The 12,275-nt window shown below is 56.4% G+C and overlaps 1 protein-coding gene across 1 annotated transcript in view; it reads right to left on the bottom strand.

Moving 5' to 3' along the window:
- Positions 1-315: 315 nt before the first annotated feature.
- LMAN2 (lectin, mannose binding 2) overlaps positions 316-12,275 on the bottom strand; it is a gene marked incomplete at its 5' end in the record, with an annotated part of 12,121 nt that continues 161 nt past the window's right edge. The window contains 6 exon segments of the mRNA XM_014591759.1: positions 316-615; positions 2,362-2,481; positions 3,980-4,094; positions 4,175-4,336; positions 4,449-4,528; positions 5,056-5,173. Coding sequence (XP_014447245.1) covers positions 455-615; positions 2,362-2,481; positions 3,980-4,094; positions 4,175-4,336; positions 4,449-4,528; positions 5,056-5,173 — 756 coding nt within the window.

Below are 12,275 nucleotides of genomic sequence, written 5' to 3'. Positions count from 1 at the left end.
GCTGGGAGCTCCCAGGGGAGAAAAAGTGAGCCCTGGAGGATGGGCGGTCGGCCACAGCTGGGACCTCCTCGTTCCACAGTCACTCTGGCTCCTACGGCCTTCAGGTCTGCCCTGGGAAGCAAGCGGGAAGGCCTGGTGCCCGGCCCGGCTTCGTCAGCTACACCACGTGCCCCGGGACAGCCACCAGTGTCCCCAGAGCCCTGCTCTTCGGGACCCAACACAGGCCTCTCCTGAGCAGCAGGCTCGGCTGTGCCTGTCTCCAGCGGCAGGAGGGGTTGCCCTCAGCCCGGCCGCTCACCCCGCTGGGCAAGAAGCAAAATGTACGAAAATACTTTAATCATTTCTTTGAAACGGTTAAGAAATACAGTCGTCTTGTTTTCTTTTTACAATCCCAGTAAAAAAAGTTCACATCGGTGTCGGGCCGGGCCTGAGCCCTCCGCGGCCCCGAACCCACTCAGTAGAAACGCTTGTTCCGCTCCTGCCGCTTCTGGAACACCACGGCACCCACCACGGCACAGACGACGATGCCCAGCAGTGCACACAGCAGCAGCAGGAACACCCGCCACCCAGTCAGGGGGCCGCCGCGGAAGTTCCCCGTGGGGTCGTCCACGTTGTCTGAGGGCGGGGAAGGGCAGCAGAGATGGAGGAGTGAGAGGTGCCCTCCAGCACGGCCGCACCGGGTGGCCACGGGTGGAGCCACACACCACCGCCGCGCGGTGGGGCCCGGAGAGCGCCGGTGGGAAGGCCATGTCCTCTCCCAGCTACCCGTGCGGGGCAGAGCGGGTGCAAAGGGGCAAATCCCACTGGGACCCGGGCTCTGCAGACCAAGGCTCTGGCCCTTTCTGCTGCAAGAAACTGGTTAAAACTAACCCTGGGCTCCCTCGGAGAGCTGGCTTCACACAGGGAGCCAGGCCAACTCCACAGCTGAGGCCCCTGGAGAAACATGGTCCAGGGCCTAGCTGGAGCTTGCCAGGTCTCCCGGGCCCTGCACTCACACCCTCGCCCTGCCCTGCAGCCACCAGCCTCCTCTGCCCACCTGCGCTCACCCTGCTGGGCGCTGGGCCCCACACAGGGCATCGCTCGGATCTGAACTGCCCTGGACGCGACTCTCCCGGAGCTCCTTTCAGAGCCCGAGAGGGAAACAACTTTCCTAAGCTCACCAGGTCGGCAGTGAAGGAGCTGGTGTCCAGTAGGGCCTGCTTCTGCCACTCTGCGCCCTCCACCCTCCACCCTGGGGTCTGCTCAGGCCTCAGGCCCTGGTCTCACTCTCAGCTTGGGCCTGGCCTGTGTCCTCCACGCTGCCCTCCTACGAGGCCAGCACAGCTGCCCGCCTCCCCTCCTGCCTGCCATCCCACATGCCCCGGCCCCTCTGCCTCAGCCCAGTCACAGCCCTGGCTGCCCTAGGAGGTCCCTGCATTAGGTGCTTCTCTGGCCAGCTGGGCCTTCCTGGTCCCCAGGCCCTCCTCGCCCTCGGCCTCCCACAGCTGCCAGCCTGTGGCCAGGCACAGGATGGACACCAGGGCAACCTCTGCTGAGGGACGAATGAGTCGATGAGTCTGCGAGGAGCTCGCCCCTGCCTGCCAGCCAGAGGGTGCTGAGGCCACAGTGGATGACGGCCCTGAAAGCCCTTGAAGGCCAGACCCTGTGACCACGGGCTGCACATGGGGGCCTGCGGGAGCCTTTGTTGGGCCCCAAAACAGTTAAGAGCAATCCCAATGTTATAAAAGTGGAACGTCACACCAACGCTGGACTCTGGCTTCTTCTGAAAGTAGAAAGACACGTGCTGTTGGGACCTGGGGCAGCCTGAGGCCCCTCAGTCCTCCTGGGCCCACGAGCACAAGCCTGGGGCTTTTGCGGCGGACTGCTCCACACCCCATTCCTCCAATCTGAGGGCGAGATGGCAGCTAATCTGCCGTGGGAGAGCCTGGTCTTTGGGGTCTTGCAAAGACCCAGGTTCAAACCCTGCCTCTGCGGTTCAAGCTGAGGATGGCTGAGGGATGGGTCCCCTCGGCCACCGGGAGGGCCATGTCCAGGCACCCAGAGGTGAAGTGCAGTGGGCCGGGGGCCCAGCACCCACCCACATGTGCACTGGTGCCCTCGGCTTGGCTGGCCGTTCTCCCAGCAACGGCTGATCAGCCGCCACCTGCCACACGGAAACCACAGCAAGGACACCCTCGTGGACACACGGCAGACTTCTCTGGACACTGACTTTCAAAAGTTGGCTGGAGTGGACCTGACCCCAAGCCCCACAGAGCTCAGGCAGGGCCAGCCCGACCACCACCACTGGACGGGCACTCACCCTGCAGGTGCCCGCGTGCCCAGGTCGTCCAGGCCAGGCAGGGAAGGGCCATGCACGCATACCTTTGGGGGACTTGAGGAAGCTGACGCTGGGCTCGATCTTGGTCCAGTCGATGCTGTCCTCATCGGGGGAGTGCTCCACCACCAGCTGGAACAGCTTCATGGAGATGAGGTCATGATTGTCTGCAGGACCGAAAGTCGGTGTGTGCCAGGCCAGGCCAGCTCACAGCACGTGGTCAAAGCCGCTCCCAGAAGAGAGGCTGCCGCACCCTCCACATCTGGCTGCCCACCCAGCTGTCCTCTCAGCTACCTGCAGGCCCCAAGGGCCAATGTCCCTGCCCACCCAGCTGTCCTCTCAGCTACCTGCAGGCCCCAGGCAGGGAGAACTTCAGAGGGTGGCATGCTCCCCAAACTAAGCAGTACAAAACGGGGGGGTGGGCAGAGGGGAGGGAAAAGGTGGGGACGTAGCAAGTGAAATCACATAGCTCAGGTCCGGTCTGCCCCCCTTAAGGCAGTTTCTTCCTTCGTAAAACAGAACGGTAATCTCCAGCGGCCACGGTCATCGTGGTGAGTCCACGAATGTGGAAACAACACGGAGGCCGACCGCCGGGCAGACAGCACGCACATGCAGACAGACCAGCCGAGGGCCCCCACGATCGCGCTGCACGAGCCAGATCCCAGGCTTTGTGGACTCAGTGCTTTTTTAATGTCAGAGGGCACATGTGTGCACCAGGGAGAGTGCACGCCCAGCAGGGCCCGGTCACACAGCCCCTTCCTCTCCTTCCCTTGCCCAGCAGCACCCTGGGCACGCATGTGCAAATGCCGGCAGTCTTCCCGCCCCGGAGCAGGACCTGAACCACAGCTGGCCGTGTGGGGTCCAGTCCCTCAGAGTTTAACACTCCACAACCGGAGCTTACGATTTAGGGGAGGACACAGAGATGACAAAATAAGCCGTAAGGTAGATCCGGGGACGGGTGCGGCCCCGAGAGGAGCTGGGATGGGGCCCCTGCAGAGGTCGTGTCTGAGCAAGGCTAGGGAGGCGAGGGCGAGGCGGCGACGCGAGGGCCATGGCGGGAAGGCACGGGTGTGTCTGCAAACGCCTGGACGCCATCGTGGGGGGTCAAGCTGCCAGGGACAAGTGTGGGGAGGGGCTAGTGCACACAGCTGGGGGACTGCTGCTGGGACAATGGCCTTGACCGAGATGACAGCCACCGTGCGAGAGTTCATGCCAGCTTACGGACACGGCTGGGACGGACATGGAAGGAGGGGACCACCTGGGAGGTTCCTGTGGCCGTCCAAGTGAAAGACAATGGCGGCTCGGAGCCAAGTAGTGGGACAGAGGAGTGGGGGACACACTACGAAGCCAAGCCAGCAGGACCCAATGGGATGAGAGAAAGAAGAGCCCAGAATGACAAGAGGCTCTGGGGCCTGAGCACACAGAAGCAAAGAGGTGCCCTCCCACTGCGATGGGTCGATGGGGTCAGGAGGGCTGCGGGCGGACCTACAGAGGGCAGCTGGACAGAGCACCGGGCGTCTACAGCTCCCGGGCTCCTGAGACGAGGGCACTGACGGGGTGGGCATGCGCACGGGCAGGCTAGGGACGGGGGAGAAAGGCCGGCGAGCACGGAAACCAAACGAGGGGAGGCGCCCGCGTGCCGAGGGCTCCCAGCCCCGCACTCACCAGACAGGTCCCCCGTGCCGGCCGAGGCTCCAAAGTAGTAGCCGGTGGGCAGGCGCACCCCCGTGACGTCGATGCAGTTCTTCCACTCGTTCTTGTCCTCCAGGTCCGTCATCACCTGCGTGGCCGGCATGTCAAGCACCGGGGGCGCCGCCGGCCTCGGACCCTTGGGCCTGCGGCCTCCCCGCCCCCGCTCACCGTCAGACGGCCCCGGGAGTAGCGCACGGCCAGGAAGGTGTCGTGGCCCCGGTTGCGGAAGTCGGCCGTGCAGCCCGCGAGCTCAGTCCCGCGCCCGTCCTTGCTGTGATCGTAGGACAGGGAGCCGTTGTTCACCATCACCGAGATGTACGGGAACACTCGCTGGGACCAAGACGCCGGTCAGCCGCCGCTGGGAGCAAGCCATCCCCACCCCAGGCTCCTCTTGTGCAGGAGCCCCACCCTCTGGCCGGCTGCGCAGGGGCGAGAGGCCTACCTCCGTGGTCTCGTCATTGGGGTACGTGTCCAGGAAGACAGCTAAGCCATGGAAGTTGTCTTTGCTTCCAAACACGGGCCCTGGAATTACAGGGAGACGCTGTCATGACAGGAGGAGAGGCTGCCCCACGGTCACCTGAAGGGCCACCAGTGCCTGTGGAGGGCGGGGCAGCCCGGACCCTGCCAGGACAGGGGTCTCCAGAGAAGCAAGCTGAGGCCGGGCGGGGTTGGGGGCAGTGCTCAGGGGCACGGCAGAGACGACTCCAGTTTGAAGTCCCCACTGTGGGGGGACAGCCATCTGGCTGGCACCAAGAGGTACCAGCGTAGGAGAAACGAACCCCACAGAGGTACCAGCAAAAGTTCCACAGAGGGCCACGGAATTCGAGGCTCTCAGGTCACGGGTGGGCTCTGCTGCACAGTCTTCGCGCTTTTGCTTTTTGAAGAGATACCCTCAAAAGACCCAAAGCAGGCCACCGGGGGGCCCGGCGCTGGGCCAGCACCCGATGGTCCTCCGGGTACAGGTCTCCCGGCAGCGGAGCAGGCACTGCCAGGCCACAGGAGCTGAGGCAAGCCCCTGCCCACCCCATGCCCAGGCGAGCTCTGCCCACCTGGCACCAGGCGGTCCCGGGTGTACCACAAGGCGATGCCGTCTCCATGGAGGTTCTTCTTCCCTGTGCCGTGGACTCTGAAGTGGACGTGCATCTCCCAGTCCTTGAGGAAGCAAGGCTGCGGGGGGAAGGGACGGCTCAGAGCTCCTGGGGCCTGTGAGCTAGCCAGACCCTGTCCCGAGGCCACCAAGACTAGACCCTCCTTGGCACAGGGCCACAAATGCCACTGACCATGGGCCCTGCCCCCGAGAGCTCTCAGCAAGAAGAGAAGGGGCTGCTGGTCCCCCCAGGCGCTGGGTGGGAGGCACACAGTCCCCCAGGTTACCTGAGGCCGACTCCACCCGCCTAGGCCCCAGCTCCTCCTGAGCCAGCAGCTCTATTTTTTTAAATAAAAGGGCACATGCCTGAGAGACAGAGAGATGGGTGGGGAGAAGGGGGGAGATTGAGAGCGTATTCCTCCAACAAAGCCTGACCACGCCAGGGCTTTCCTCCAGCTCCACTCTGCCGGGGCCCTGGCCACACATGCCCCGCATGCCTTTCAAACCAGCAGGGCTGGGACTCAGTCCTGGTCAGCCACGTGGGATCCAGCTTCCTCTGCACGGCACTGACCCTGCAGCACGGGGCTGGCCCGTTCTCACACACCGATTCACTTCTTCCAGTGCCGGCCAGACCTGGTCAGCCATGCATCCAGTTCCTCTGCTCCCGCCCTCGGACCTCACGGCAGCGTTACCACACCTACCCGCATAACAGAGGTCACAGGGAAACACACAGAATCAGAAGCAAGATAACCTGCCCATGGCTAAACAGATAGGCAGACGGCCCTGATCCGTCCCAGCTCTTGGACTCGGAGCTGCCTCGGCCCCACAGCGCTCAGGCCTTGAGCGTAATCGGCACCGTCTCCTTTCTAGTCTCCCTCCCCCACTGTCTCCACTTCTAACCACCCTCCGAAGCGGGAAAAGCCGGGACCCACAGCCAGGTCTGTCTGACTCCAAAGCCCAGCCCTTGTCCTGCACATCTCCTCCCTCCTGCAAACACAGCCCAGCCTGGCACTCACCTGCACCAAGGCTGGGCACTGCTGTGGGGTCTCTGGGCCACTGTGATGTGGCAGAAACAGGTGCTCCCTGACAGCCATGAAGGCAGCCACGGAGGCAGAGCTGGGCACCCCCACCCCCACGGCAGAGGGCTGCCTACACTGGCACGGGGTCAGCCTGGCCTTACCCCACAGGAAGCTGCAGCTGGAAACTAAGGTGTCGATACACACTTCCCAAGAGCACAGTTAGGGACAGTCTACTGATGGGAATGTGGGCAAGCGATTAAACAAAGACCCACCAGAAAGCTAGGAGGCCAGCCGGTGGCTTGGTGGTTGAGGCACTGGACTCTCACATGGCTGACCAGAGCATGAGACCCGGACAATGGCTTGAGTCCCGCTATGGTGCAGTCTCTGCTGCACAATCTTCACGGTTTTGCTTTCTGAAGAGATACCTTCAAAGACCCTAAGCAGGACACCGGGGGGCCCGGCGCTGGGCCAGCACCCGATGGCCCTCCGGGTACAGGTCTCCCGGCAGCGGGGCAGGAGCTGCCAGGCCGCAGGAGCTGAGGCGCGCCCTCAGGAACAATGGTGAAGAAAACTGAACTCAGCCAGCACACCAAGTACACTTGCTCCTTCTGTGGCAAAACCAAGGTGACGAGAGGGGCGGTGGGGAACCGGCGCTGTGGTTCCGGCATGAGCACGGTGGCCGGCGGTGGCTGGGCCTCAACAGCACGTCGCCTGTCACAGGAAAGCCTGCCCGGAGGGCTGAAGGAATCGAGAGACCGGCAGAAGCTCCACAGACAGGTGGAGTATCACTAGCCTACAGTCAATGGGACAACGTATGTAACAACCCAAAGGTCAAGCTGTGACCAGACACTGCCGACCCCGAGAGGGGCAGTTACTGAGGTCATTAACGCCAAGGAGGGTGAGAGAGAGCACTCACCCAGCTAGACTAGAAACGGCCCCATTTTCTTGGGACAACCTCACTGCCACACTCCTTTTTTGTTATTTCTGTTTAAACATTTATTCATTCATCTATGTGTTTGTTGTGATTTTCAAGCTGCTGGGACTCTAACCACAATAAACCACGTGAGAATCCAGTGCCAACCTCCACACCACCTGTTGGCCTGACTGAGGCAGCTTTTAAGAAAATGAGGCCGATCCGAGAAGCACTTATACTTAAATATACCAAAGACACTAACAGAGAGAAGGCTGCAGACGGCACCAGTGCTATATTCTCATTACAAAAACTAGTCTATGTTTAGAAGAAATGAAGTTGCGGAACATGAACCAGTGCTGACGGATAAGTCTGAGAAGGGATTTATAGAGAATATTTATTCTCTATCTGAATAGTGTATAAAGAACATACTTCCGTAATCAGAAAAAATTCAAATCAAAAATAAAAGCAGTGTGTCCCGACGTGGGCAATCTGTCATGTACTCGCTGACTCACAGACTCGCTGTTCTGGCCAGGCACAAGGAACCCAGGTGACAAGCCGAGCCTGGCCCAGAGAACACAGAGCTGGCAAGGAACCACAGGACAGCTCAAAGGCAGTGAAAGACCTCAGGACATTCTCAGTCCTTTTTTTTGTCTTTTAAAGAATTATTTTATTAAACTGAATTTATTTATTTTAAATTGGCCAAAGAAGGACTGAGTAAGAGAGAGAGGGAGCAAGTAAGGAAGCAAGTCAGCAGGTCTGGGACTCAAACCATGGTCTGCCGTGTGGGAGTCCAAGCCACCTGCCAGCCCCATTCTCATTTCTTGACGGTTAACTGCTTCTTGGGATATCTGCAGATTCTGGAAGGGGGCAGCTGAGAGGTCATGAGCACCGGCTCCCAAGGACAGGAATCTGAGAGTGGTGGAAGGCCTTGCTCAGGGATGGGTCTATACACAGACTGCAGCCCAAAGGGGAGCGCGAGTGACAAAGTCCCCAAGGACTGCAGCTCAGCTCCAAGTCCTCTCGGTCCCACTCAGGCCTCAAGTATTCCCATAAACGACTGTACAAATCTGGCACACAATTATAAATAATCAGGTACACAGAGAGACAGAACGAGAGAGACAGAAAGTGAGAAATCAAGTGAGAAAGAAAAAGGAAACAAGCCAACAGGAACTCCAGACTTCCAAATAACGAGTTCACTATGTTCAAGGATATAACAGACAAAATCGAGAATACTGGCAAAGAATTGAAATATTTTAAAACCACACTAGAAGAGACCAGCAGGTGGCATGGTGGTTAAGATGCTGGACACTCCCACATGGCCGACCAAGGTTCAAGTCACGGACCTGGTTGCTTGCTTTCTCACGTTCTCTCTCTAGTCAAATTAAATAAAATAAACAAATAAATTAAATAGTTCTTTTACAAAAAAATCACACTAGAAATTTTCCAGAATTTATTCTAGCAAGGTGGCATGGTGCTTAAGGCTGCTGTATCCCATACTGCTCACTGCACCATTCAACTCCTGGACCTGGAGCCTTGAAAAACACACCAGACGTGTGTGTGTACTCAAAATTCAGAGAGGAGAAAACAGGAGAAAGGACTAATGCATGGTCATCTCCTCAGGGGGGTGCTTCCTCACTTTATCTCTCTTCTCTCTCTTTCTCTCTCTCTCTCTGGTGAGTACACAGGCCCTCTAACAAATTTAAAGAGAAAAAACACAATAACTAAAATTAACAACATAATAGATAGAATTAACAATAGATTAAAAACAGCTGAAGAGAGCATCAGTGAACTTGAGGCCAGTCAGATAAAAATAACCAGAATGAAGCAGAGAGAACAGAATTGTGGGTAAAAAGCAGGAAGGCGTAAGAGAATCTATACATCTGGAGTTCCATGAGTCACACGAGAACAGGGCAAAGGAAGAATAAATCAATTCAAAGACATTATGCCACGAACTTTAAAAGTTTTACAAACTAAAGGAGATGGATAAAATGAACGCCATATGTAGGCATAAAAACGGGGAGAGATGCAAGAACCAAGAAAAACAGATCACCTTTAAAGAAACCAAGGGAAAAGACAGATTATCTTCAAAGGAGCAACAACTGGCCTCATATTTGAGTTCTCAACAGAAATACTGGGAGCAAGACAATGACAGAGTGAAATGATGTATTTGGAGATGAAAGAAGGTGAGGCCAACATGGGATTCTATACTTAGAAATCAATCCTTCAAGGATGAAGCTGAAATTAAGACATTTTCAGACAAAATAAAACAAGAACTAGAATTCATTACCAGCAGACTCACATTGTCTCTCATTCTTCATGAAGGAGGAGAATGATCCAGACCCAGGTGCAAAGTCAGAGGTCCAGGAAGGAACGAAGAATAAACACAGTAAATATGCAGAGTATGAACATGCAAAGTATGCATAAATATTCAACTGCAAATGCAATGTTCTGTGTGATCTAAAAACTAAAAGGATCAAAATAAATTATAGCGATGGGGTAAGCTGAGTTCAAGTGTCCTAAGACATCTGCACTATTAAGGAAGAAGGTAAAAGTACACACTACTAGACTTTGGTAAAACATGGTGCATATTTTAAACTCTAGCTATAAACAGACTCTATAAATTCTATAAATTCTAGTGACCACTAAAAAATTGAGGAGACCCAGCTGGGGTGGCACACAGATAGCACCACTGCTTGTGGAGCTGGAAGCCACGTGGTAGGCACAGGTTGGGTCCTTGGGCCGACAGAACATGCTGGGCACGGCTGCACATGCCTGTGATCCTAATTAACTGGGAGGCCAGGGCAGGAGGATGGTGACATGGCAAGACCCTGTCAAAAATGCCTCTCTCTGGGACCAGCAGCTAGTATAATGGCTATGTTGCTGAACTCCCATGTAGCCAACTACGGTTCGAGTCCTGGACCTGGTGGTTTAAACTCATGCCGGGTGTGTGTACGTGCGTGCCCAAGATTCTGAGAGGAGAATGGAGGAGAAGGGATTGCGGTGTGGCCATCCCCCTGAGGTTGATTTCTCACTTTCTGTCTCTCTGTCTCTCTGGTGAGCACATGCACCCTATAGCAAAAACCTCTCCCCCCGCCAAAAAAAAATAAATAAATAAAGCTTCTCTCTGATCACTCCATTTCCCTCACTCTCCCCATCTCTGTCTCTAACAAAAAGAAAAGAAAAGAAAGAAATGAGAAAAGAAGACATAACTTTTAAGCTAATAAAAAGAAAAATAGAGCAATAAAAATTCATGAACACAAGCCAGTCCCACAGTACAGTGGTTACATACTGTCCAGAAAAAGCCGATTCCACACAGCTGACCAGGTTGTGAGTACTAGTCCCAGAAGCCTGAAAAACATGTCAGGCATGTATCCATGGGTGTCCAAAATCGCAGCGAGAAGTGGTAAGGGATTTCAAGCATGCTTTGTCCTGCCCCTTTCTCTCTCTGTCAAGCACACACGCTCTCTCACAATTAAAACAGATGGGCGGTGCCCCGAACGCTAAGGGAGCCCCAGGGTCAAACAGCAAAGGTCCCTGGAGCCAAATGGGGAGGTGGGAAAAGGCAAGACAATGGTCACTGACAGTGAGAATCTGATGATGGCAAACAGGATCCTCAGTCCCGGGCCGGCAGGCGGCATGGCGGTTGAGGGCACTGGACTCCCATGTGGCCAACCACAGTTTGAGTCCTGGACATGGTGTCTTGTTTTCTCACGTTCCCTCTCTGTCTCACGCTGTCCCTCTCTGGTCAAATTAAAATACAAATAAATAAAGTTAAATAATAATAATAAAAGAATCCTCTCAGTCCAGTGACAGTTCTGAGCTTCTGACAATGCCAATCCAACCACCAGCTGTCTACAAACACCATTCGCGTCGCTGTCTCAGATGTACCTGTTACTTGTGGCTAAAACCAATTTCTATCAGTTCCAGCACTGTTTGTACCTGGCTTTTCATTTTGAAGTAAAATGTGCTCTATATTAAACTAATATCCACAAAAGATAAGGCCACATTATCGTTGTTAAGGATTATCTGAAAACTCTAAGCTAATACAACACGGCAGAACACGACGCAGGAGTCGACGCGACTAACGAAGCATGCTCTGAGTGGGTGGCACTTGAGCTGAGACAGAACAGAGGAAAAGGAGCCAAGCAGGCATGCAGAACCAGGAGGCAGTGTCCCAGACAGAGGGACAGCCGCTGCGAAAGTCCCGAGGCAAGAAGGCAGCCAGAGCGGAGTTAACAGACAGCGACTGGAGATGCCAGAGACGGCGCGCAGGCTGTGAGGTGCAGAGTGCATCTCTCCACGCCAGATCACAGGCTCAGCCTGAAAGCCGAAGAAATAACCCAGACGCCCTGACAGCAGTGTGGGGGCAGAGAAGGGCTGGGACCACAGGCAGATGAGGCAACACAAGGACAGCGTGGGCTCCCAGAACTAAGGGACAAAGTCAACCAGAAGGGACCAGAGTAGAGTGGTGGAGAAAACAAGGACGCTGGCCAAAGTGGAGGCCGTGGGAAGGCTGCGGTCAGGCAGGCTGGGGCAGGAGCAGGTTCTACTCCAAGCTGTGACCTAGCCCGAAATTATTCCCTTGCACCCCTTTCCCAACCCCAGCTCCCTCTGCCTGGAGTCTGTGTGGCAGCCAAGCTTGGCCACCACACACGCACAACATGCTCAGGACACTTCAGCTTCCCTCGCCTCTGCAGAAAAACACAGAAACACGAACAACCCACAAGTGCATACACTCCACAGCACGGATGCCAAGGCCCTCAGCAAGGACTGGGGAAGGAAGGGACTAGGTGTGCAAGGTATTTCTCAGGGGTCTCCGCTGTCAAGTGCATCCCAGGGAACTGCTGGGAATGGACGGCAGAGCTGCAACACTGTCCGCCCGCGTTATGGCTGCAGGAAGTTATGAAAGGCATCCCGCCCCAAACGCTGTGAGAAAACGGGCGGTAAGACACGGCATCGGTGGCTAGGAAGCGCCGAAACGCCGATCAGATGCAGTTCATCCCTTCTCCCGGCTCCTAACGGGTTCCCCTCGGCCCACTGCTTACTGGCGGCATGACAGGGACAAGGCCCTTTCGGGACCCAGCCTGGGAGTCTTAATCAGTAAGACGGGGATGGCAATCTCTCCCCTCTCACCGCTACTGAAGAAACGAAGGGGTGAAGTGCCGAGCCCAGCTCCTGACACCCAGACGGGAAGGGGCGGCGCGGGAGGGCAAGCTGAGGCAAGCTCGGGTGTGGGTCTCCGCCGCCGCG

This window comes from Tupaia chinensis, unplaced genomic scaffold, assembly GCF_000334495.1.
Source record: "Tupaia chinensis unplaced genomic scaffold, TupChi_1.0 Scaffold000612_1, whole genome shotgun sequence".
Classification (NCBI taxonomy): domain Eukaryota; kingdom Metazoa; phylum Chordata; class Mammalia; order Scandentia; family Tupaiidae; genus Tupaia; species Tupaia belangeri.
This window is presented reverse-complemented; position numbering and strand designations above follow the sequence as displayed.